This window comes from Armigeres subalbatus, chromosome 3 (assembly GCF_024139115.2).
Source record: "Armigeres subalbatus isolate Guangzhou_Male chromosome 3, GZ_Asu_2, whole genome shotgun sequence".
Lineage (NCBI taxonomy): Eukaryota > Metazoa > Arthropoda > Insecta > Diptera > Culicidae > Armigeres > Armigeres subalbatus.
In genome coordinates, this window is record NC_085141.1 from 3,908,801 (window position 1) to 3,934,203 (window position 25,403).

The following is a 25,403-nucleotide window of genomic DNA, read 5'->3' on the forward strand; positions in this document are numbered from 1 at the left end:
TACTCACTGACCCATATTCATTCTCAAAATTGACGGTGCAGAGCCGAATATGAATATGTTTAGAAGTGAAGTGACAAAGAAGGCCGATGGGCTTCATAAAAAATAATCGAATATTTACAGCTCTGCTTCGAACATTCCCTTCCCAAGAAGTGAGAACGGCTGAAAGGTAGCACGCCGGACTCGCACTCGGTGAACTCGAGTTCAAAACTACTGTTGAACTTTTTTTATTTTTCGATCTCAACAACCAAATAGTAACGCATTGGTTGCGTTACGCGAAAATAAATCATGAAATCATGATTTATATTCATGGTGTATTTTCATAACATGAAAACACGTTGGATTCATGAAATCATGAATTATTTTCTCATTTCCGGGAACGGATTTTTACCCGTGTAAGCTGAAGCTAAGCTAATATAATGATTTGAGAGCATGGACATCATCGAACTGTGCTGTACTACGCCGTTAGAATCCAAGCATAGCGTTGGCCTTAGCGATGGTAACTGATAAATGTTCCGTAAAACGAAGCTTACTGTCGAGAACGATCCCACAAGGTCTTTGATCGATGTAACTCAGTGTGACTCAGACAATAGGCATAGGTTATAGAAGAAGATCGGCAACGAGTGAATGTTATGACTTTGCATTTAGTCGGGTTCATCTGCATACCATTGATCTTGCACCAATTTGCAACATTTACAATATCAGTATGTAAAGCACAACAGTCTACGAGCGATTTTATGGCACGATTTTTTTCAAATCGTCCGCATAAAGCTGTTGTCCGGAGCTCAGGTAGTTACACAGATCATTGACGAAAAGAATAAAGATGAGCGGACCTAGAATACTGCCAAGCGGTTCTCCAGAGGGAATGTCATAGGCATCAGACTGCCATGTACTTTGACGAAAGCCTTGCGAGAGGATAAGTACGATTTTAACCACCGAATGATCCAAGTAGGTAAGCCAAGTCGGTCAAGTTTTCAGCGATAAGAAGGTGGGCGATAAGTGATCGGATCCCGGTCCTTTTGATGTGTCAAGCGAGCTGATAGCTTCTAAAATATCCGCTTTGCTAAAAGCGACTTGAGGAAACCGGACGGAATACGACGGAAGACTTTCGATGTAGCTTTGATCCAATGGAGGTGGGTTGTCGTCATGTACTGAGCGGAAGAAGCTGACAAACAAATTTGCTGTTGCATCAGGTAACCGGGAGGAAAGCGTACGATAAGTGACGTCAACAAGGATATTGTTCGACCCCTTCCGTGTTTTAAGGCAGGCCCAGAAGGATGAAGGATCATTTTTCAAGTTTGCTTGAAGACTTTCCATGTACTCACGGAACCGACAATGCTGCATACGAGTATATTCTTCTTCAGCTAACCGCAGATTAGCCGCGTTGATTCATGTTTCGGAAGAATTTCTTCCTGCATTTCGGCAAACGATTGTGAAGATTCTGGAGCTGTGGCATCCATCAGGGTTGATTGTACTTCTTAGATGGTCGGCAAATTTTGACCGGCACGTTTTCTCGGCTAATCAGTTCGATGGTGCGAACGCGGTAACAGAATCGTTGATTGAGGCATAATTCATAACATGATTGCAGTCCAAGGCAGCAATCCGTGCATTGACGATATGATAATCACACCAATTTTACGCCACAATACACGGTTCGAGGCCGCATCTCTTTATCGTCGCCAAGTCGTTTTGCACCTGGTCTGCCCACTTCGCTCGCTGCGCTCCTCGTCGCCTCGTACCTGCCGGATTGGAAGCGAACACCATCTTTGCAGGGTTGCTGTCCGGCATTCTTGCAACATGTCCTGCCCATCGTACCCTTCCGGCTTTAGATACCTTCTGGATACTGGGTTCGCCGTAGAGCTGGGCGAGCTCGTGGTTCATTCTTTGCCGCCACACACCGCCTTTTTGCACGCCGCCAAAGATGGTCCTAAGCACGCGTCTCTTGAATACTCCGAGTGCTTGCTAGTCCTGCTCGACCATTGTCCATGTTGAGTGTCCGTAGAGGACTACCAGGCTTATCAGTGTCTTGTACATAACACATTTGGTGAGGTGGCGAATCTTTTTTGACCGCAGTTTCTTCTGGAGCCCGTAGTAGGCCCGACTTCCACAGATGATGCGCCTTCATATTTCACGACTAACGTTGTTATCAGCCGTTAGCATGGATCCAAGGTAGACGAATTTCTCGACCACCTCGAATGTATCCCCGTCTATCGTAACACTGCTTCCCAGGCGGGCCCTATCGCGCTCGCTTCCGCCCACCAGCATGTACTTTGTCTTTGACGCATTCACTACCAGTCCAACTTTAGTTGCTTCACGTTTCAGGCGAGTGTACAGTTCTGCCACCTTTGCAAATGCTCGGCCGACAATGTCCATGTCATCCGCGAAACAAATAAATTGACTGGGCCATACATAAGGTTCCATAATACCGGGCCCAGTATTGAACCTTGCGGTAGTAGGAACGCTTCTCTGAGCGGCATCGGTCTTGTATAATAGTAAACGGTTGTGGAAATAGCTTTCCAAAATCCGGTACAGGCCCACCGGCAGGCTAAGCAATGAGAGCCCGATGGCATCCCAGCTTGCGCTGTTGAATGCGTTCTTCACATCATGTGTCACTAACGCACAGAATCAAAACCTCGCCTTTTCTGTTGGATCTCTATCTCGGCGGTCATTACCACCGAGTTAATAGCGTCCAACGTGGACTTACCCTTGCGAAAACCGAACTGATTACTTGACAAGCCAGGACAGGCCTAGCAACTCGCCCGTCGTGTCTATAAGACAGATTGGTCTATGCGCCGATGGGTCGCAACGTGGCTTCCCGGCCTTCGGCAACAACACAAATTTCTGCCTTTTTCATCCTTCGGGGAATCTACACTCATCAAGGCATCTCTGCACAGCTAGCCTGAACATGTTCGGGTTTGCTATGATTGCTGCCTTGAGAGCGTTGCTCGGAACTTCATCAGGCCCTGGAGCTTTGGCCACCGTGAGTGGCTGCGGCTTCGTTCATCGCCGGAGCCCCCATTTCGGCCGCACCCATATTGTTTTGTGGTACAGGATGTTAGGGACTTGTGGCTCGGGATGAGGAGAGTACCTCGATAAACCTCGCCAACCTATCGGGGGGTGAAGAGCTCCCTTTGGTCTTGGCCATCACTATTCTGTAGGCGTCACCCCAAGGATTCGCGTTGGTTCCTTCGCATAGGTTGTCGAAACACGCTCTCTTACAGCTTTTTTTTTTTTTCTTTATTATAGAGACTTGCAGCCCTAGGCTGGCTCATCTCTGAAAGATTATAAATATGGTAATTCATATAATTCAAATTATTTTTTTCTTAGATCTAGTATTGTAGACTTTCCACTCGGAAAAGTTTCCGTCGCTGAATTCTGGCTCATCTGGGCAGCTCTGATCTTCACATGTTCTTTTACATTCTTGTTCTATGGTGTCCGTTCCATTCGTTTCGTTTGTTCCAGTTGACAATCTCCTCTTTGCCGTTGCGGTGCCGTATTCAAGCTCGTTGGTGTTATTACCGTTCTCGCTATTGCCGTCACCGTCGTCGTTGTCGCCTTCACTTGGATCGGCTCCTGTCGATGAGTTATCTGCTTTGTTTTGCTCATCGTCGTTGTTCTGTTTATCGGTTGAGTTTGATGCTTCTCGGTTTTGATTTGAATTTTCTTCGTTCTTTCTCTTACTGCTCTTGATGGCCTTGTTAAAGGCGCCAGTTTCGCAGCTCGAAACACTTCACGGCGGTTTTGTTCTTTCATCCTTCGTCTTGCCTAGAGGCAGGTTGATCGAAGAGCCGCAATCTCGGGACTCCACCAGTATACCGGGCGTCTGCCATTAGAAAAAGGAATACCTACGATGAGGGGGAGGGTACTCGAGCAAAGTCTTTTCTTGTTTAATCCACCTAGTGGCGATGATTTCATTTTCGTTTTCCATGGAAATTGCAAACACTTTTATCACGAAATTTCAAACAATTTTCCTTGAAAATTCCGAAGAATTTTCTCTTGGAATTCTAAAGAACTTGCAAACTGCAAAGATTCTCCCCTATTTTCCGTGGAAAATTGGAAACATTTTAACAGAAAAATAGAAAAAAATGAAGAATATTTTGGAAAGCGTAAACGAATTTCTTAGGGAAATTCAATAGATTCTCACGTCTTGATCATATTCCGAAAAAATACAAAATCTCGAGGAAATGGACGCAATAAATAAACACCAAAACCTGCCATCGCCGTCTAAATGGCATTCCTACAGGTTATTTTAGATCCTTTGTACAATAATCCATTGCATGCTGTATAACAAGCTGAGAAAAGGCTTACTTAATAATTTTAATAAGATGCTCAATTAATAGCGCATCTATTGCTTTATTCGGCTTTATTGAAATCACTCGGCGTCATCAAGATTGACAAAAAGTTACAAAACTAGGTTACAAACATGGCATTTACTACAGAAATCTAGAGAAGAAAGAAAACAAATGCCAAAAAACATTGAAAAGCATTTTTGGGATAATCGTGAAAGCTAAAACATGGTTTCCCGATGACATTTCTGCTGGGAAAGAAAAAAAATTCGCTCATGACTAGAAGTCTGCAGATGCACTATAGATCAAGCATTCAATTCGATTGGAATTCGGCCGAGTAATAAGCGTTGGGGACGTTTGCTCTGCCAAAATAGATTTTCTCCCTACGTGCTGTTCAGTTTGCAGAATAATTATCCGCATGTAAATACTAGGACCTGTGACGCTTCAATTTTCGCTTGTTTGTACTTCATGTTCCTACAGTGTCTGTTGCGCTCTGGTATGGAATTACCATTCTAGAGGTATCAGGTTGAACGTAGAAGGATACATCCTAATGTTAATTTATGTTTGCAATTATAATGATTTTAATAATAAATGAATAAATATTCGGAATATAAGCCAAGTTTGAATTAGAATAATTAATTGATTATAGAATTATTATACTGTATATGATTTCAGGCATTTTGTGAAAAAAGTGCGGAAACTAACTTGAAGATAGAAAGGTAAAAGCAGGCAAAGTTCCATCAGAGAGGTAATATAATCGAGGAAAAAAAAGCTGTATCCTGAACAGCAGTCACCGGCTGCGGATGCGTAACGAATTAATATTCACCCTGCTTTTCACCTGTTGTGAATATTAAAAAGCCCAACAGAGCGTGTATGTCGAAGCGGTACAAGGATACCCGTCTGCTTCACAGTTGTTGTCAACAAGTGCCATGTTCGTGCTGGTTTTCCTTCTGTTTCCATTCCAATCTCGCTGTTTCAGCGACAGCAGTAGCAAAATAAGATAATCTCGTCACATATCGAAAGGACAAAAGTAAACCGTGCTAGCGGGAGAAAAAAATCGCTGTTGTTCTTCGCATTATTATCTGTCCTTTATTACTCATTTTATTATGTATACTTAAAATGTACGGACATCGTAATATAAAATTCACGAAAGCATTTCATATTCTTTTACATTTTTATTTATATCTGAATTTGTACGAAAAGCTTGACAAACTTGGGACAATTATGCGTACATTGGCAGTGGAAGAATGCGATATGAGAGGAAGCAAGCTTCGAGAGATAACTTCAGCCGGTCGATAGACTTGCGTTCATCGACTATTGACTTTGTTTTGTTTGTTGAATTGGAGATTGTTGCCGACAGTATCGCCGTCGGAGGTCTGTTTGCTCTTTGAGGTTCATTGTTGGATGAATAAAACAGCGAAACAGTCGGAAGTAAATATATGCAAAGCGATTTCATTTTTCCTATCGTCAAGCAGGCGGAAGCACGCCATTCAGAATGGTTTTAGTAGTTCTCGTGCGATAACGATTAACGATGTAAAAACTTGTAGGGATCGTTTATGAAGTACATCATGCTTCAAGGGGAGGTAAGATTCGAGAAGCGACTCAATTCTTAACAAATCAGAAAAAAAGCCGAAATTTCGAAACGCAAAACCAGATATACTTATATGTACCTCTTATTACGTCGCTCATTAAGAGGGAGTAAAATACCTACACTCAAACCTCTTTTTACTTATTAGAAAAAATAAACGTTTTGCTTAGATTACTTGCTTTTTTACTTAATTCATTGTTCTTTTGATATTTTGAAATGTGGTACATCAGTGATGCTCAGTATGTTGGCCTTTTTTTCCTTGATTTGCTCCTCCCGCAATAAAAATGAGCATTTATCATACAAGTTAGTACTTGGACGAAAGCTTATAAATATATCTAATAGATATTATCTATCAGCTGATGGTATTAAAACAGCTAATGAAGGCGTGTCCAATTTGGTTTAATTGTTCGAATAGACCATGAATCATTTTCAAAAAGAGAGTTCAGCCCTTTGGTTACGCGTGTCAACTTTAAAACCTTGGTTACGCGTGTAGACTTCATAGAATTCTTGGATGACCTGGAATGGAACACTTGTTGAAGGCAAAATTTAAGATGCAAAACAACTACTTAGTTCTTTGGGTTTCGAAGAGTGCCTTCTTATAGGTTTACTTTTGGATGCCAATAATGCTTAAAATTCTTTTAACGTCAGCGCCATCAAAAGAAGGATGAAAAACGAAGTGCCGTAATAAGAGGGTTGAGTCTAACTAAATATGATATGCTTTTGAGTTTTTAGTCTGTGCGGGCAGGAGTTCTAGGAAACTCATACATTGAGGTAGCTTTTTCGACGGATAGATTTCATCAATTACTTACTCGATACAATTTCCACAGCTTTTTAAATATCTTCTGATTTTTCTTCGATTTTTTGTGATTTTTTTCGTAGGTCAACTCATTGTTTTAATTTTCACAGTTCTGATTTACCCCTTCTGGAATTATGGCATATTTTTCTTCTAAGGATTTTAGAAAAGTACACCTTTCTAGAGATTCCTTTTTCTCGTATTCTATTTTGCATAGGAAAGGGTCGTTTGGCCGAAACATAATCTACCAAAAGCCATTTGTACTAAATGCCACTTGGCGGAATCAATATACCCAGGGAACCAAGGCTGCTTCCCGACCAAGGTTATTAGGTCGAATGGCCATTAGGCCGAATGAGCAGAAAGAAGCATTACTTTACTGAGAAATTATTCCTTCACATTACCCCTTCTTCCTTCTCCCTTCTTGCTTGCTCCTTCTTCTATCTCCCTTCTTCTTTTATTCTTCTTCATCCTTCTTTCTTCCTTCTTTTTTCTTCTTTCTTCCATCTCACTTTCTTCCTTCTTATTTCTTCCTTCTTCCTCTTCCTTCTTCATCTTCCTTCTTTATTCTTTTTTACTCTTCTTTCTTCCTTTTTCCTCCTTTATTCTTTATTTTCCCTTCTTTCTTGTTTCTCTTTCTTCTTTCTTATTTCTCTTTCTGCTTTTTCCTTTCTTCATTTTTCCTTCGTCCTTCTTCCTTTATCCTTTGTTCCTCTTCTTTCTTTCTTCTCGCTTTTTCCTTTATTCTTGCTTGTTCCTTCCTCCTCGTTTTTCCTTCTTTCTTCTTTCCTCATAGTTCTTCCTTCTCCCTGCTTCCTTTTCTCTTCTTCCATCTTCCTTCTTCCTTCTTCATTATTCCTTGTTCCTTCTTCATTCTTCCTTCTTCTTTCTTCCTTTTTCCTTTTCCTTGTTCCTTCTTCCTTCTTACATATTCCATCTTCCTTATTTCTTCTTCCTTCTTCTTCCTTCCTTCTTCCTTCTTCCATCTTCCTTTTACCTTCTTACATTCTCCTTCTTCCCTTCTTCCTTTTTCTCTCATAGTTTTTCTTTCTTCCGTATTCTTTTTTGCTTCTTCCTTCTTCTTTCTTCCTCCTCCCTTCTTCCTCCTTTCTTCTTCTGTTTTCCTCTTCCGTCTTACGATCTTGACTGACGAGCACATCTACCATCACCATGTACCTCGGAACGTTGGATTTCAAAGGGGAACAATACACAGATGACGACTTGGCTTCAGACGAAGCAGCGTCCCGGGGACCCGGGACCGGGCAGAACAACGGCTATGGGGTATGAAACTTCGATTACTTTTTGCAAAAATGATGGAAAACAAAGACGTACTGGAATGCGGACGCCACTGGGACCTCCGTGGGTGCCGAAGCACCACCGGTGGAGGCGAATTATGCCTCATCGATGAAAGAACTTGCGTTGTCCCTTATCGGAAGTGTGCAAACCTTCGAGATTGCTCTCAGCGGTTCTCAACCTGGGGTACATGTACCCCTGGGTGTACCTTCGCTGGCCCTAGGGGGTACCTCGGACAGAAATGCGTAATGGTGGACATATAACAATTTCAACCAAAATTCATTGATAAAGTTTTGATAATTGTGCATTTTCTATTTCAAAAAAATATTTTGTACATAATATGTAATGCGATCAATAAATCCTATGTGACACAACCTGCACAATGTATGAAGGACTGTGGAACAAAAGATCAAACGAACAAAACGTCGAATGAACAAAATGATATTTTGCCTTTCTCGTATATTTTCACTTAAACTCGGTTGCTTCGTTGCAAGAGGATTAGAAGCATCCTTTTACGCCTCTCGGAAGCCTTCTTCCAAGCAGCTCGAAGGCTTCCTTTTTAGAGGCTCGAAAGCCTCCTTTCAAGTGGTTAGGCTGCCTTCTTTCAAGAGGTTCTTTTCAAGAGGCTCAGGAAGCCTCCTTTCAAGAGGCTCAGAAGCCTCCTTTCAAGAGGCTCAGGAAGCCTCCTTTCAAGAGGCTCAGGAAGCCTCCTTCAAGAGGCTCAGGAAGCCTCCTTTCAAGAGGCTCAGAGCCTCCTTTCAAGAGGCTCAGAAGCCTCCTTTCAAGAGGCTCAGAAGCCTCCTTTCAAGAGGCTCGAAAGCCTCCTTGCAAGAGGCTCGGAAGCCTACTCTCAAGAGGCTCGGAAGACTCCTTTCAAGAGGCTCGGAAGCCTCCTTTCAAGAGGCTCAGGAACCTCCTTTCAAGAGGCTCAGGAGCCTCCTTTCAAGAGGCTCGGGGCCTCCTTTCAAGAGGCTCAGAAGCCTCCTTTCAAGAGGCTCAGGCCTCCTTTCAAGAGGCTCCAGAAGCCTCCTTTCAAGAGGCTCAGAAGCCTCCTTTCAAGAGGCTCAGAGCCTCCTTTCAAGAGGCTCAGAAGCCTCCTTTCAAGAGGCTCAGAAGCCTCCTTTCAAGAGGCTCAGAGCCTCCTTTCAAGAGGCTCAGGAAGCCTCCTTTCAAGAGGCTCAGAGCCTCCTTTCAAGAGGCTCAGAAGCCTCCTTTCAAGAGGCTCAGAAGCCTCCTTTCAAGAGGCTCAGCCTCCTTTCAAGAGGCTCAAGCCTCCTTTCAAGAGGCTCAGGAAGCCTCCTTTCAAGAGGCTCAGAAGCCTCCTTTCAAGAGGCTCAGAAGCCTCCTTTCAAGAGGCTCAGAAGCCTCCTTTCAAGAGGCTCAGAGCCTCCTTTCAAGAGGCTCAGAGCCTCCTTTCAAGAGGCTCAGAGCCTCCTTTCAAGAGGCTCAGGAAGCCTCCTTTCAAGAGGCTCAAGCCTCCTTTCAAGAGGCTCAGAAGCCTCCTTTCAAGAGGCTCAGAGCCTCCTTTCAAGAGGCTCAGAAGCCTCCTTTCAAGAGGCCTGGAAGCCTCCTTTCAAGAGGCTCAGGGCCTCCTTTCAAGAGGCTCAGGAGCCTCCTTCAAGAGGCTCAGGAAGCCTCCTTTCAAGAGGCTCAGGCCTCCTTTCAAGAGGCTCAGGAAGCCTCCTTTCCAAGAGGCTCAGAAGCCTCCTTTCAAGAGGCTCAGAGCCTCCTTTCAAGAGGCTCGGAAGCCTCCTCTCAAGAGGCTCAGAAGCCTCCTCTCAAGAGGCTCAGGCCTTCTCTCAAGAGGCTCAGAAGCCTCCTCTCAAGAGGCTCGGAAGCCTCCTCTCAAGAGGCTCAGAGCCTCCTCTCAAGAGGCTCAGGAAGCCTCCTCTCAAGAGGCTCAGGCCTCCTTTCAAGAGGCTCAGAAGCCTCCTTTCAAGAGGCTCAGGAAGCCTCATTTCAAGAGGCTCAGGCCTCCTTTCAAGAGGCTCAGAGCCTCCTTTCAAGAGGCTCAGAAGCCTCCTTTCAAGAGGCTCAGAAGCCTCCTTTCAAGAGGCTCAGAGCCTCCTTTCAAGAGGCTCAGAAGCCTCCTTTCAAGAGGCTCAGAGCCTCCTTTCAAGAGGCTCAGGAAGCCTCCTTTCAAGAGGCTCAGAAGCCTCCTTTCAAGAGGCCTGGAAGCCTCCTTTCAAGAGGCTCAGAGCCTCCTTTCAAGAGGCTCAGAGCCTCCTTTCAAGAGGCTCAGGAAGCCTCCTTTCAAGAGGCTCAGGAAGCCTCCTTTCAAGAGGCTCAGAAGCCTCCTTTCAAGAGGCTCAGAGCCTCCTTTCAAGAGGCTCTGAAGCCTCTTTCAAGAGGCTCAGAAGCCTCCTTTCAAGAGGCTCAGAAGCCTCCTTTCAAGAGGCTCCAGCCTCCTTTCAAGAGGCTCAGGAAGCCTCCTTTCAAGAGGCTCAGAAGCCTCCTTTCAAGAGGCTCAGAAGCCTCCTTTCAAGAGGCTCCAGAAGCCTCCTTTCAAGAGGCTCAGAAGCCTTCTTTCAAGAGGCTCAGGAAGCCTCCTTTCAAGAGGCTCAAGCCTCCTTTCAAGAGGCTCAGAAGCCTCCTTTCAAGAGGCTCAGAAGCCTCCTTTCAAGAGGCTCAGAAGCCTCCTTTCAAGAGGCTCAGAAGCCTCCTTTCAAGAGGCTCAGAAGGCTCCTTTCAAGAGGCTCAGAAGCCTCCTTTCAAGAGGCTCAGAAGCCTCCTCTCAAGAGGCTCAGAAGCCTCCTCTCAAGAGGCTCAGAAGCCTCCTCTCAAGAGGCTCAGAAGCCTCCTCTCAAGAGGCTCAGAAGCCTCCTCTCAAGAGGCTCAGAAGCCTCCTTTCAAGAGGCTCAGGCCTCCTCTCAAGAGGCTCGGAAGCCTCCTCTCAAGAGGCTCAGAAGCCTCCTCTCAAGAGCTCAGAGCCTCCTCTCAAGAGGCTCAGGAAGCCTCCTCTCAAGAGGCTCAGGCCTCCTCTCAAGAGGCTCAGGAAGCCTCCTCTCAAGAGGCTCAGGAAGCCTCCTCTCAAGAGGCTCTGGAAGCCTCCTCTCAAGAGGCTCAGGCCTCCTCTCAAGAGGCTCAGAAGCCTCCTCTCAAGAGGCCTGGAAGCCTCCTCTCAAGAGGCTGGAAGCCTCCTCTCAAGAGGCCTGAAGCCTCCTCTCAAGAGGCCTGGAAGCCTCCTCTCAAGAGGCCTGGAAGCCCCTCCTCAAGAGGCCTGGAAGCCTCCTCTCAAGAGGCTCAAGCCTCCTCTCAAGAGGCCTGGAAGCCTCCTCTCAAGAGGCTCAGAAGCCTCCTCTCAAGAGGCTCGGAAGCCTCCTCTCAAGAGGCTCAGAAGCCTCCTCTCAAGAGGCTCAGGCCTCCTCTCAAGAGGCTCAGAAGCCTCCTCTCAAGAGGCTCAGGAAGCCTCCTCTCAAGAGGCTCAGAAGCCTCCTCTCAAGAGGCTCAGGCCTCCTCTCAAGAGGCTCAGAAGCCTCCTCTCAAGAGGCTCAGAAGCCTCCTCTCAAGAGGCTCAGGCCTCCTCTCAAGAGGCTCAGGCCTCCTCTCAAGAGGCTCAGAAGCCTCCTCTCAAGAGGCTCAGGCCTCCTCTCAAGAGGCCTCAGGAAGCCTCCTCTCAAGAGGCTCAGAGCCTCCTCTCAAGAGGCCTGGAAGCCTCCTCTCAAGAGGCTGGAAGCCTCCTCTCAAGAGGCTCAGGAAGCCTCCTCTCAAGAGGCTCAGGCCTCCTCTCAAGAGGCTCAGGCCTCCTCTCAAGAGGCTCAGGAAGCCTCCTCTCAAGAGGCTCAGGCCTCCTCTCAAGAGGCTCAGAAGCCTCCTCTCAAGAGGCTCAAGCCTCCTCTCAAGAGGCCTGGAAGCCTCCTCTCAAGAGGCTCAGAAGCCTCCTCTCAAGAGGCTCAGGCCTCCTCTCAAGAGGCTCAAGCCTCCTCTCAAGAGGCTCAGAAGCCTCCTCTCAAGAGGCTCAGGCCTCCTCTCAAGAGGCTCAGGCCTCCTCTCAAGAGGCTCAGGCCTCCTCTCAAGAGGCTCGGAAGCCTCCTCTCAAGAGGCTCAGGCCTCCTCTCAAGAGGCTCGGAAGCCTCCTCTCAAGAGGCTCAGGCCTCCTCTCAAGAGGCTCAGGAAGCCTCCTCTCAAGAGGCTCAGGCCTCCTTTCAAGAGGCTCAGGCCTCCTTCAAGAGGCTCAGGCCTCCTTTCAAGAGGCTCAGAGCCTCCTTTCAAGAGGCTCAGGAAGCCTCCTTTCAAGAGGCTCAGGCCTCCTTTCAAGAGGCTCGGAAGCCTCCTTTCAAGAGGCTCGGAAGCCTCCTTTCAAGAGGCTCGGAAGCCTCCTTTCAAGAGGCTCGGAAGCCTCCTTTCAAGAGGCCTCCTTTCAAGAGGCCTGGCCTCCTTTCAAGAGGCTCTGGAAGCCTCCTTTCAAGAGGCTCAGAAGCCTCCTTTCAAGAGCTCAGAAGCCTCCTTTCAAGAGGCTCAGAAGCCTCCTTTCAAGAGGCTCAGAAGCCTCCTTTCAAGAGGCTCAGGAAGCCTCCTTTCAAGAGGCTCAGAAGCCTCCTTTCAAGAGGCTCAGAGCCTCCTTTCAAGAGGCTCAGAAGCCTCCTTTCAAGAGCTCAGAGCCTCCTTTCAAGAGGCTCTGAAGCCTCCTTTCAAGAGGCCTGAAGCCTCCTTTCAAGAGGCTCTGGAAGCCTCCTTTCAAGAGGCTCAGAAGCCTCCTTTCAAGAGGCTCAGAAGCCTCCTTTCAAGAGGCTCAGAAGCCTCCTTTCAAGAGGCTCAGAGCCTCCTTTCAAGAGGCTCAGAAGCCTCCTTTCAAGAGGCTCAGGCCTCCTTCAAGAGGCTCAGAAGCCTCCTTTCAAGAGGCTCAGGCCTCCTTTCAAGAGGCTCAGGAAGCCTCCTTTCAAGAGGCTCAGAAGCCTCCTTTCAAGAGGCTCAGAAGCCTCCTTTCAAGAGGCTCAGAAGCCTCCTTTCAAGAGGCTCAGAGCCTCCTTTCAAGAGGCTCAGGCCTCCTTTCAAGAGGCTCAGAAGCCTCCTTTCAAGAGGCTCAGAAGCCTCCTTTCAAGAGGCTCAGAAGCCTCCTTTCAAGAGGCTCAGGCCTCCTTTCAAGAGGCTCAGAAGCCTCCTTTCAAGAGGCTGGAAGCCTCCTTTCAAGAGGCTCAGAAGCCTCCTTTCAAGAGGCTCAGAAGCCTCCTCTCAAGAGGCTCAGGCCTCCTCTCAAGAGGCCTGGAAGCCTCCTCTCAAGAGGCTCAGGCCTCCTCTCAAGAGGCTCAGAAGCCTCCTCTCAAGAGGCTCAGAAGCCTCCTCTCAAGAGGCTCAGAAGCCTCCTCTCAAGAGGCTCAGGCCTCCTCTCAAGAGGCTCGGAAGCCTCCTCTCAAGAGGCCTGGAAGCCTCCTCTCAAGAGGCTCAGGCCTCCTCTCAAGAGGCCTGGAAGCCTCCTCAAGAGGCTCAGGCCTCCTCTCAAGAGGCCTGGAAGCCTCCTCTCAAGAGGCTCAGGCCTCCTTTCAAGAGGCTCTGGAAGCCTCCTCTCAAGAGGCCTGGAAGCCTCCTCTCAAGAGGCTCAGAAGCCTCCTCTCAAGAGGCCTGGAAGCCTCCTCTCAAGAGGCTCAGAAGCCTCCTCTCAAGAGGCTCAGAAGCCTCCTCTCAAGAGGCTCAGGCCTCCTCTCAAGAGCTCAAGCCTCCTCTCAAGAGGCTCAGCCTCCTCTCAAGAGGCTCAAGGCCTCCTCTCAAGAGGCTCAGGAAGCCTCCTCTCAAGAGGCTCAGGAAGCCTCCTCTCAAGAGGCTCAGAAGCCTCCTCTCAAGAGCTCAGGAAGCCTCCTCTCAAGAGGCTCAGAGCCTCCTCTCAAGAGGCTCAGAAGCCTCCTCTCAAGAGGCCCGGAAGCCTCCTCTCAAGAGGCTCAGGAAGCCTCCTCTCAAGAGGCTCAGAGCCTCCTCTCAAGAGGCCTGGAAGCCTCCTCTCAAGAGGCTCAGAAGCCTCCTCTCAAGAGGCCTCAGCCTCCTCTCAAGAGGCCTCAAGCCTCCTCTCAAGAGGCTCAGAGCCTCCTCTCAAGAGGCTCAGGCCTCCTCTCAAGAGGCTCAGGCCTCCTCTCAAGAGGCTCGGAAGCCTCCTCCTCAAGAGCTCAGGAAGCCTCCTCTCAAGAGGCTCAGGCCTCCTCTCAAGAGGCCTGGAAGCCTCCTCTCAAGAGGCCTGGAAGCCTCCTCAAGAGGCTCAGGAAGCCTCCTCTCAAGAGGCTCAAGCCTCCTCAAGAGGCTCAGAAGCCTCCTCTCAAGAGGCCTGAAGCCTCCTTTCAAGAGGCTCAGGCCTCCTTTCAAGAGGCTCAGGAAGCCTCCTTTCAAGAGGCCTGGAAGCCTCCTTTCAAGAGGCTCAGAAGCCTCCTTTCAAGAGGCCTGGAAGCCTCCTTTCAAGAGGCCTGGAAGCCTCCTTTCAAGAGGCTCAGGCCTCCTTTCAAGAGGCTCTGGAAGCCTCCTTTCAAGAGGCCTCTGAAGCCTCCTTTCAAGAGGCTCTGGAAGCCTCCTTCAAGAGGCTCTGGAAGCCTCCTTTCAAGAGGCTCAGGCCTCCTTTCAAGAGGCTCCAGAAGCCTCCTTCAAGAGGCCTCAAGCCTCCTTTCAAGAGGCCTGGAAGCCTCCTTTCAAGAGGCTCAGGCCCTCCTTTCAAGAGGCCTGGAAGCCTCCTTTCAAGAGGCTCAGAAGCCTTTCAAGAGGCTCAGCCTCCTTTCAAGAGGCTCAGAAGCCTCCTTTCAAGAGGCTCAGAAGCCTCCTTTCAAGAGGCCTGGAAGCCTCCTCTCAAGAGGCTCAAGCCTCCTTTCAAGAGGCTCAGAGCCTCCTTTCAAGAGGCTCAGAAGCCTCCTTTCAAGAGGCTCAGAAGCCTCCTTTCAAGAGCTCAAGCCTCCTTTCAAGAGGCAGGCCTGGAAGCCTCCTTTCAAGAGGCTCAGAAGCCTCCTTTCAAGAGGCCTGGAAGCCTCCTTTCAAGAGGCTCAAGCCTCCTTTCAAGAGGCTCAAGCCTCCTTTCAAGAGGCTCAGGCCTCCTTTCAAGAGGCTCAGGCCTCCTTTCAAGAGCTCAAGCCTCCTTTCAAGAGGCTCAGGCCTCCTTTCAAGAGGCTCAGAAGCCTCCTTTCAAGAGGCTCAAGCCTCCTTTCAAGAGGCTCAGAAGCCTCCTTCAAGAGGCCAGGAAGCCTCCTTTCAAGAGGCTCAGAAGCCTCCTTTCAAGAGGCTCAGGCCTCCTCTCAAGAGGCTCAGGAAGCCTCCTCTCAAGAGGCCTGGAAGCCTCCTCTCAAGAGGCTCAAGCCTCCTCTCAAGAGGCTCAGAAGCCTCCTCTCAAGAGGCTCAGGCCTCCTCTCAAGAGGCTCGAAGCCTCCTCTCAAGAGGCTCAAGCCTCCTTTCAAGAGGCCTGGAAGCCTCCTCTCAAGAGGCCTGAAGCCTCCTCAAGAGGCTCAGGAAGCCTCCTCTCAAGAGGCTCAGAAGCCTCCTCTCAAGAGGCTCAGGAAGCCTCCTCTCAAGAGGCTCAGAAGCCTCCTCTCAAGAGGCTCGGAAGCCTCCTCTCAAGAGGCTCAGGCCTCCTCTCAAGAGGCTCAGGCCTCTTCTCCAAGGCTCAGGCCTCCTCTCAAGAGGCTCAGAGCCTCCTCTCCAAGAGGCCTGGAAGCCTCCTCTCAAGAGGCCTGGAAGCCTCCTCTCAAGAGGCCTGGAAGCCTCCTCTCAAGAGGCTCAGAAGCCTCCTCTCAAGAGGCTCAGGAAGCCTCCTCTCAAGAGGCCTGGAAGCCTCCTCTCAAGAGGCCTGGAAGCCTCCTCTCCAAGAGGCTCAGCCTCCTCTCAAGAGGCTCAGAAGCCTCCTCTCAAGAGGCCTGGAAGCCTCCTCTCAAGAGGCCTGGAAGCCTCCTCTCAAGAGGCTCGGAAGCCTCCTCTCAAGAGGCTGGAAGCCTCCTCTCAAGAGGCTCAGGAAGCCTCCTCTCAAGAGGCCTGGAAGCCTCCTCTCAAGAGGCTCAAGCCTCCTCTCAAGAGGCCTGGAAGCCTCCTCAAAGAGGCCTGGAAGCCTCCTCTCAAGAGGCCTGGAAGCCTCCTTTCAAGAGGCCTGAAGCCTCCTTCAAGAGGCCTCAAGCCTCCTCTCAAGAGGCTCGGAAGCCTCCTCTCAAGAGGCCTGAAGCCTCCTTTCAAGAGGCCTGGAAGCCTCCTCTCAAGAGGCCTGGAAGCCTCCTCTCAAGAGGCCTGGAAGCCTCCTCTCAAGGCTCGAAGCCTCCTCTCAAGAGGCTCGGAAGCCTCCTCTCAAGAGGCTCGGAAGCCTCCTCTCAAGAGGCTCGCAAGCCTCCTCGCAAGAGGCTCGGAAGCCTTTTTCCAAGAGGATCGGAAGCCTTCTTTCAAGTGGTAAGGTTGCCTTCTCAAGAGGCTCGTAAGCCTGCTTTCAAGACTCTCGGAAGTCTACTTTCAAGTGGTTCGGTAGCCTCCTTTCAAGAGGCTCGGAAGCCTCGCTTCAAGAAGCTCAGAGTTCTTCTTTCAATAGGCTTGGAAGCATTCTATCAAGAGGCTCAGAAGCGTCCTTCAAGATGAAAGCTTCCTTTTAAGTGGCTCGAAAACCACCTTGAAGAGGCTCGGAAGTCTCTCTACAAGGGGCTCAGAAGCCTCTAATAAAGAGGCGCGGAAGCCCACTCTAAATGGATTCAAAAGCTTAAAGGACCTTCCCCTCAAAAGGGCTCGAAATTATGCTTTCAAGAGGATTGGAAGCCTACTGTCGAGAGAGGGTACCTCAAATCATGCAAAAGTTCGAAGGGGTACCTCTCAAGAAAAAGGTTGAGAACCGCTGCTCTACGGTATACCCCACTGCTAGTCTGTACGTCTACCACGCGAATGTTGTCATCAGAGCCTCGGAACACTTCGGTGACTCGACCGAGGTTCCAACTCGTCCATCAATAGAACCATTGTTGCAACAGCTATGTTGTCGTCGCCTTGTCCACTTCGTCCGATTGGTCCGACCACCGAAGTTTGGAGACCTTGTCACCTCCCCCTTGAGGGGGGGGCCGCATGAGACGGGGACAAAAAATTGAAAAGAGGCGAAGATGGCACTGGTCTCCATTGCCCACGTACCCAAAACTGCCAACAATTGGTTCAAACAATATAGTGGACCCATAAAAAAAAGCACTACATACTCGGAATCATTGAAACAAAAATAAAAACATAAATTTGACATGAGAAGAATGTATTTTAGTACTTACGCTTAAATTCCTTAACATAGAGTTTAGTATGTGTGTGTGTTTTTTTTTTTTTTTTTTTATCGAAGGTAATGGAAATCTGCAATCAGACACCTGGGGAGGCGAACCCAGGTAGTGTAAACCAACTCCTTCCTCTCCAGTCATTCCCCCGGCCCGCAATTAAGCAATACTTCGGGGGATGACTATTGGGCATTGCGCCCCCTCCATGACGTACACAAGTGCACGTATGCGCCTCAACTCTTCGACACTCCCCATGCAACACATTTGCACAAGACACACTGGCACCACATGTGCCCCAACACTCACCTGCCTATGCCGCTTGAATGACTGCAAGGACCAATTTATAAGTACCCTGCAGGGGATACCCCATGCCGCCATCTCACAACATAGACAGTCCTCACTCAGTGTGGTGTTCACCCCGTCCTGCAACAGGGTGGCACCACTTGTCTACCAAGCCGGAGGCGACCCTAGGTTGGTGGCTCCTATGCCGCTCCTACCTCAGCTACGAGGCAGACCCTTTCATGTCTCCTATTTCTGAGGTGCCGCAGAGGCATCAACCCCCCGACACTCCTACCAGTCATAGCGAGACTTTCGTGTCCCCTACTTCTGAGGTGCCGCAGAGGTATCTGCCCCTGACACTCCTGCCAGGCCTAGCGAGACTTCACTCATTCCGTCCCTGACAGCCGGATCACACTACTGCCTAAGCAGCCACTCTGACCATACGTACCATGCGAGTCTAACTTGTGTGCTCGCTCATACATTCAGTCCCAATCGCTTGCACCACTTGTGCACCACTCTCTTTGACATTCAGTCACTCACTCAGTGGGGTTGTAATACCCCATCTCCCATTTTTATCCACTCTGTGCACCTCCTGTGCATCGTTTGGGCGTGGAACACCCGGCACGTCAAGCGTGCCTAACACTCACCTACCCGGGCTTTGACACTGTCAATAGGACTCCGTAAGGTACTATGCCGGTAGCACCCACCCATTGACGTTTCGAAGCCTAGGTAGTCCTCAGCCAATGTGGTGGTCTCCCCATCCTGGGACGGGGTCACACCACTACCTTACATGTCTCCGATTTCTGAGGTGCCGCAGAAGCATCAACCCCCCGACACTCCTGCCAGACGCAGCGAGACTTTCGTGTCCCCTACTTCTGAGGTGCCGCAGAGGTATCTGCCCCCCGACTCCTGCCAGGCCTCACCAGACCTCAGTCATTCCAACACTACCGACCATGCGTACCATGCGAGACTTACTTGTGTGCTCACCCATACACTCGGTCCCTCATTCTGTGGGGGTATTACGAGTAATACCCCCAACTCCCGTTCGCTTGCACCACATGTGCACCACTTGGGGGTGTGTGGGTACCACCCACTGCCACCCGCTTGCCGCCGAAGCAGCCCTCACTCTGTGGAACCTCCACAGGCTCCGTTAACGACCTGGCTAATTGTTTCACCCCCCAGGCCATTCATCCCTTCGGCACGGGTCGCCTGACACCTTGGGATTCGGGGTTAGGGGCTTGTATGCTTTAAGCGGCACACGGTCGCTTGATAAGGTTTGCTTACGGATATGTGGTTTTTGGGAGAGAATTAACAGCGCCCCCTGTTAACCCCACCACCTCCTAGGCAGAACCCCCTGACTCACAGACGGCTGGGGAGGGGTCGTCAAGCCCTTGGACATGGTCCCTGCTGCCCCCAAAGCGTGTATGTGTGTGTAGTATGTGTGTGTGTCAGTGTAAAAATGTATCCCTCGGCGACCGCAAACCGTCATGTCTGTCCGGACAGAACCAAGATGATTGCTGGCCCCTGCCAGCGATCCATGCCAGCCACTTCGATTCACCGTCGTCTTGGGATGTTGCTCCCACAAGCCGCCACATAATTTTTGCAGCGAATGAAAGGCCTGTTGGGGGTATAGTATGGATCACTTTTCTTTCTTCTCATCACAGTTATATCGGATTTGCTTTTGAAACTCCACTCTTACCGATCTCTTAGCAAAACAATCACTACTCCATTCTACTTGCTTCTTGGTAATGATAATGCTTCTTGGTAATGCTTCTTGATAATGCTCCTAATCTTGGCAACTAGGGCTGTAGGGTGGATAAAAATTAGCACCATCACTCTTATTTTACAGCAGAGCTGCTACCTTTTCCTAGGCCATCAATAAATCACCACTTCACTGCCCACAAGTAGTTTCTTTTAACTCCCGCACACGGTAACTAGAACCAATCCGTCGGTCAGGCAATTAACACTTCGATACCGAACTCAATCATACACTTGCGAACGTAGTGCCTGCTTGGCAGTTAACCGACAACTAACTGGGGAGATCGGATTATACCTCTGCCTACCGATGTTGCTTATCGTGTAGATGATCGTTACCTGGAGTTGAGAGATTATCTCCGGGGAGGATTCTGTAGGATGCTGCTAGAATATTGGATGGAACGGGTTCCTGAAACAAAATTATGGCGTGCTTGGTAGCCAGTACCATGCTGCTGCCCGAAGATGCTGCATGCTAGGAACGTAGTTTTTCAACCGCCTTCAGCTGATGTTCGCTTGAGGAGATTAGAATGTGGCTCTCATCTGGGTTTCAGCAACGACTGTTCTGTTGGTGTGTTGTGTTCTGTGTGCTGTGATTTACATGGGGATAGATTTTTGTTTACATTCCGTGCGGCGACTGAATCAGCTGTTTTGCAGCTATCGCGAGGCCGTCGGACGTGTGCAGGTTACAACCTTGCTGGGATGAATTTAAATTCAATACCCTCAGCTGCGGCATTGCATGCCACAGCGTTCTGAAACTGCTCCTGCTCGAAAAGATTTAACAGTCGTCGAAGTTCACGCTTGGCCCCGACGAAATTCTTAGCATTATTGCACATTATCAAGGCCGGACGGCCTCGACGAGCAGAGAAACGTTTAAGTGCAGCCAGGAATGCCTCCGTGGTGAGATCTGTGACAAGTTCGACGTGGATTGCCTTCACAACGAGGCACACAAATACAGCAACGAAGAATTTCACGGGAGGACTGTGACGCTGGGGGTATGACACCAATAATGGTCCACAATAGTCCACACCAACCTTCTGGAACGGCGGAGCGGGGTTCACCCTTTCCGACGGAAGTTCTGCCATTAATTGCGCATGGCATCTGGGTTTGATACGGAAACAGGTGACACTTTCATGCAAGACCTTCCGTACCAGTTTACGTACGTTCGGGATCCAGAACCTTTCTCTGGTGCTAGCAATGACAACTTGTTGTCCGGAGTGAAGCATCTTCAAATGATAGTGGCGGATTACCAGCGAAGCGAGAGGATGGCGATGGTCGATGATCATTGGATGCTTCCGATTCTCGGATACAGCAGCGTTCCGGAGCCGACCATCAACGCAAATTATTCCACCCTGCAGCATAGGATTCAATGACGATATTGCGGAGGAATCTTTAATTTGAGTCCCACTGGACAGATTTGCTATCTTTTGCGAAAAGCTTTCTTTTTGTGATAGCCTAGATGTAGCATGGCGTCTCCATATTCTTGCGAGGTGATTAATCCGACCCTCGGTTGACACTCGGTTGAATCCGGCCTCGGTTGACACTTTGCACATTGTGGTGGAAACGACGAATCCAAGCTACCAAACGAACTAACGACGACAGCGACGAGCGTACCGAGAATATTTCACTTGGCGGAATTGCTTGCAGCGGTAGCGCCACGATTTTTAGTTCTTCGAGGGTAGCTGGATCTAGCTGTTCAACAGCAACTTCAGCGTTCACAGGCCAGAAGTGTCGTTCTTGACGCTTGGTACTCCAATTGAACGGCTGATATGCCACGCGAAAGAACATCGGCTGGGTTTTCGTTTCCTGCGACAGGTTTGCCATCGCGATGGTGTCGACGCAATCCAAAATTTAGCAATGTTGGAATGAGTCCAGAAAAACGACGGAATTTTCAATTGGATAACATGGCTGACCTTCTCGTAAAGATGACTGAGGAGCAGTGCGGACGAAAGTTCGCGCTTCTTGTTCTCCAAATCCTCCAGTGGTGCCACATTAAGTGAACACTAACAGAACCATCAGAAGTGGTACACCGCAGGTACAAACAATCACCGTATGCGCTATCTGAAGCGTCTCAGAAGCCGTGCCATTCGACTGAGGAACAGTCCTCACTATAGTTGACCCATCGCGGAATGCTGATGGATTCCAAAGCACCAAGGTTCCTACGATACTCCAACCAAAATGCTTGAAGGTTTTCAGGAAGCAAATCGTCCCAACTGACTTGTAGTTTCCACAACGTTTGGATGAAAATCTTGGCTTCGACGATTACGGGTCCAATCAAACCCAATGGATCAAACAATCTGGATGCATCGGAAACAACAGTCCTCTTCGTCACCTCTGTTGTCGTACTCCACTTTGGAACAGTGAAGCTGAAATCAACGGCGGAAGGACATCAGACGAGGCACGACGAGGCCTAATGTTTTGACGGTAGCGGTTGGCGGTGGAGGATCCATCTCGAATACTTCTCGATTGTCGTGAAGATGCGGCTGCTGTTCGGTTAGGACTTCTTCACAGTTTGAGTTCCATTTACGTAACGAGAATGCAGCTGAGTCTGTCAGGCTAATCATTTCTGTGACTAGCTTCTTGCCTTCCTCTGGACTGTCGACGCCCGTGATCATGTCGTCGACATAAAAATCTTTACGCAGCACCTGTGCTGCTACTGGATGTGTGGAGTCTCCATCTCCTGCTAGTTGAACTAGACAACGAGTGGCGAGAAACGGAGCCGATGCGGTGCCGTACGTAACGGCCGTGAGAGGATAAGTCTGGATGGGTTGATCTGAAGACTTCCTCCATAGAACAAGCTGAAACTTCTGATCACGTGAGCACATTCTTACCATTCGGTAGATCTTTGTAACGTCAATCCGACGCAGTCGGAATCGAGCGTGAATGGAGATGAGATCATAATGGACTACGGGACCGACCATCAACCCATCATTCAGTGTAGCGCCTGGTGTATAGTTTTGCACGATGCGTCAAACACAACGCGCAATTTGGTCGTTGTACTGTCCGGCTTCAGAACAGCATGGTGTGGCTGCATGTGGTGTGCATGTTGACGTCAACTAGAGTAGATCAGGGATCCCAAAGACTGAATAGAATGAGTCAGGTACATACTAGCTACCCTAAATTTTGATTTCTTTTGGTTGACGACTCCATTGGAATTGTTGGATACGGTTCGGTTAATTTTCACCCGTTTAATTGACTGCATCTCCACTGATTGGGTTTGAATTCGGTTTAGATGAAAGGATTTTGAAATTTGGATGTCTTGTGTTGGGAAAGTTGATGTGAGATCGGGTGTTTGAGCCTATTAACCCACCCTGAAGTTGAGTCTTAGTCGCGCAAGTAAAAACGCCTCAGCAGCCTCTCCTAAAGAAAGTGGCGCTTAAGCTGCTGTTGGATATAACGGACAATTCATTCGTTTCACTTTCACCTCGTTTCTCCTTCTTCCTTTTTCCTTCTTTCTTCTTTCCTAATAGTTCTTCCTTCTCTCTTCTTCTTACTTCCAGCTTCCTTCTTCATTTTTCCTTCCTTCTTCTTCCTTCTTCATTCTTCCTACTTCCTTCTTCCTTTTTCCTTCTTCCTTCTTCTTTATTCCATCTTCTTTATTCTTTCTTCTCTCTTCCTTCTTCCTTTTTCCTTCTCCTTCTTCTTTCTCCTTCTTCCTTCTTCTTTCTTCCTTCTTCCTTTTTCCATCTTTCTTTTACCTTCTTCCATTCTCCTTCCTTCTTCCTTTTTCTCTCATCGTTTTTTTTTCTTGCTATTTCTTTCTTCCGTATTCTTTTTTCCTTCTTCCTTCTTCTTTCTTCCTTCTCCCTCCTTCCGTCTCTCTTCTTTCTGAAGGCCCCTTCAGTTATTTGAATAGGTTATTTGCACGAAAATGCCATTTGACCGAAAAGTTCGTTTAGCAGAAATGATCATTTGATCGAAAAAGTCATTTCGCCGAACGAAGAAAGAAAATGTTGTTTAACAGAACAGGTCACAAGGCCGAAAATTTTGAATGGCCGAACTCAATCGGCCGGACAGGTAATTTGACCGAAAAAGTCGTTTGGCAGATAGGGCCATTTGACCCAAAAGGTCATCTGGCCGAAAATACGTCATACAGAGCAAATAAGTCGAAAACGTTGTTTGGTCGTACAGGTCATATGTCCGAAAATGTCGTGTCGGTCATATTGCCGAAAAAGTCGTTTGTCCGAAGAGATCATTTGGACGAAATGGTCATTTAGCCGAAAATGTCATTAGGCCGAACATATGGCTGAATCATTTTTCGTTTTTCCGAACGGATTATATGACCGTAGATGTTGTTTAGTCGAACAATATATAGTGAAAGTAAATAGTTTGAAGTGATTTATGATAATTGAGTAGTGAGAAGTTGGTTTAAAAACAAGACACCTTCAGCTAATAAACAGCGAATTCCATCGCCTTTCATTCCGAGAACCCCGGTAGTTCCGACTGCTCAACGTTCTAATTCAACATTAGGTTCACCCGGAACTTCTATATAGGTTTCCTTTGGACTCAGTTCCACTAGCAGTTCCGGAGCCATTTCCCCGTTACCCTAATATTTTCTTTTTAGATTCATCGACGTCCCTATTTAATAATTCTCAAAACTTTGTATTTTATTAATTTCTTCCTTCCTTCCTGCCTTGTGTAAAGCAGCCACGGGCAACAGCATGTAATACGCAAACCAAAAGGAAACATTCCTCACCCAACGATATAGAAGCAGGAATGAGTTTCCTTCCCTTTCACAAGAAGTCTTCGCATCATTGCACAGCAACGGCTAAAACAATGCACTGGCTTGTCTGCCGACTATCTACCTGGTTGGTTTCCAATGGATAATTTTTGTTAAAAACCTACAAGCGGAATGCTTTATTTCCCACCGTGATATGCCCCATCGCATCGTTTTGAGTCGGTTTCAATTCGGTTGCCAGGCCTGGCGGGGGGGTCATGTTTATAACAACCAACGTATTCTGTACCCCTTCACCGGAATTCAGTCGGCAAGTTACAAAAGTTAATGCGTTCGGATATAGGCTGGAGTGGAAGTTTTTTGGTGGTTGTCCTTTTGGAAGTTTTGGTCTCGTGTGTCCCATGCCGAACGTGGCAGTGTCTTTATGTGGTACATAAAAGTGCATAATTGGCCATTTGTTGTGTACTTAAAGGAAAGGGGAAAGCAACAGCAGTAACAGAAGAAGCAGGAAATCGCGGTTTAGTCTGGATTCAACTTCTCTGCAAAATGGTAGTTGATATCGATTTTCTTCTTTTCGGTCGAGCAACGGTCGAATGCGTTGTCTTTGTTGCGACAGTAGTCAGCCGAACCAAAAATTAAATTACATCCCCCCAGTTACAACCGAGTGTGTGCAATCTTCTTTGTTCTCTTTCTTCTCCTCCCTTTGACTTGCGGTATATCCATTTCCATATCCATTCCACATCCCCCACCACTGTCGTGGGCTTTGGCCACCCTCGCTTATAATTGTTTGCTCAGAGTCCCAAAAAGAAGATGTCCAAAAAGGAGCGAGCTCGCCTGGAGGCCGAACAAGCCGAACATCAGCGGATGGAACTGGAACGGGAACGGCAGCGTAAGATCGAGGAGGAAAAAATGCGGAAAGTTCGCGAAAAGGAGGAAGCTGAGCGGAAACAGGTGCGAGAAATAGTGGCCAACAAGTTGCGAAAAGTCCAACTGGAGGATAGTTACAAATATTTTGCGTTAATTAAAGAGGAGGTTAAACATCTACATGGCCAGCAGAAGAAAGACCGTGAGGTACGTATGACAACTATGTGCTATGTGGCTGTATGAGATATGCTTTGGCAACAGCTGATTAGTAGTTTTGGTAATATACTCCGGACATAATTGTGGTTCTTTGGTGTTTGAGATAAATCTGAAGAAAAAAGATGACACATAATCAATTTGGTGGAAAATAGATTCGTGTAGGTGTTACCAAATCGAATATCAGGAATTAAAGAAAAGTGTCATGTTTGGTTTCGCCGTGTGTAATAGAATCGACTGTACCGTACCTACCTCATCTGCTAATTAAAGTCATAGCAGATAATGTGATGAACTTATCATAGTTACAAAAAATCACAAAAATTAAGCTTAAATTAAAAACTCAAAGGTGCAGCCCAATCGGGATGTACATAAGTGTCACGTTGGAACGTAGCATAACGGACTCTATATTGCTCAGGGGCTGGCAGTAAGTGTTAATATACAGTCACTCTCAAAATTGAGCGTACAGCATGGATTAGATGAATATATTCGAAAA

General features: G+C 48.1%; 1 protein-coding gene across 1 annotated transcript in view; it reads left to right on the forward strand.

Annotated features, from left to right (window-relative positions):
• Positions 1 to 24,178: 24,178 nt before the first annotated feature.
• The window catches only part of LOC134227216 (dynein axonemal intermediate chain 7-like), an 81,693-nt gene continuing 80,468 nt past the window's right edge, over positions 24,179 to 25,403 (forward strand). The window contains 2 exon segments of the mRNA XM_062708562.1: positions 24,179 to 24,382; positions 24,629 to 24,904. Of these exon segments, the coding sequence (XP_062564546.1) occupies positions 24,380 to 24,382; positions 24,629 to 24,904 (279 nt within the window). The 5' untranslated portion in view covers positions 24,179 to 24,379.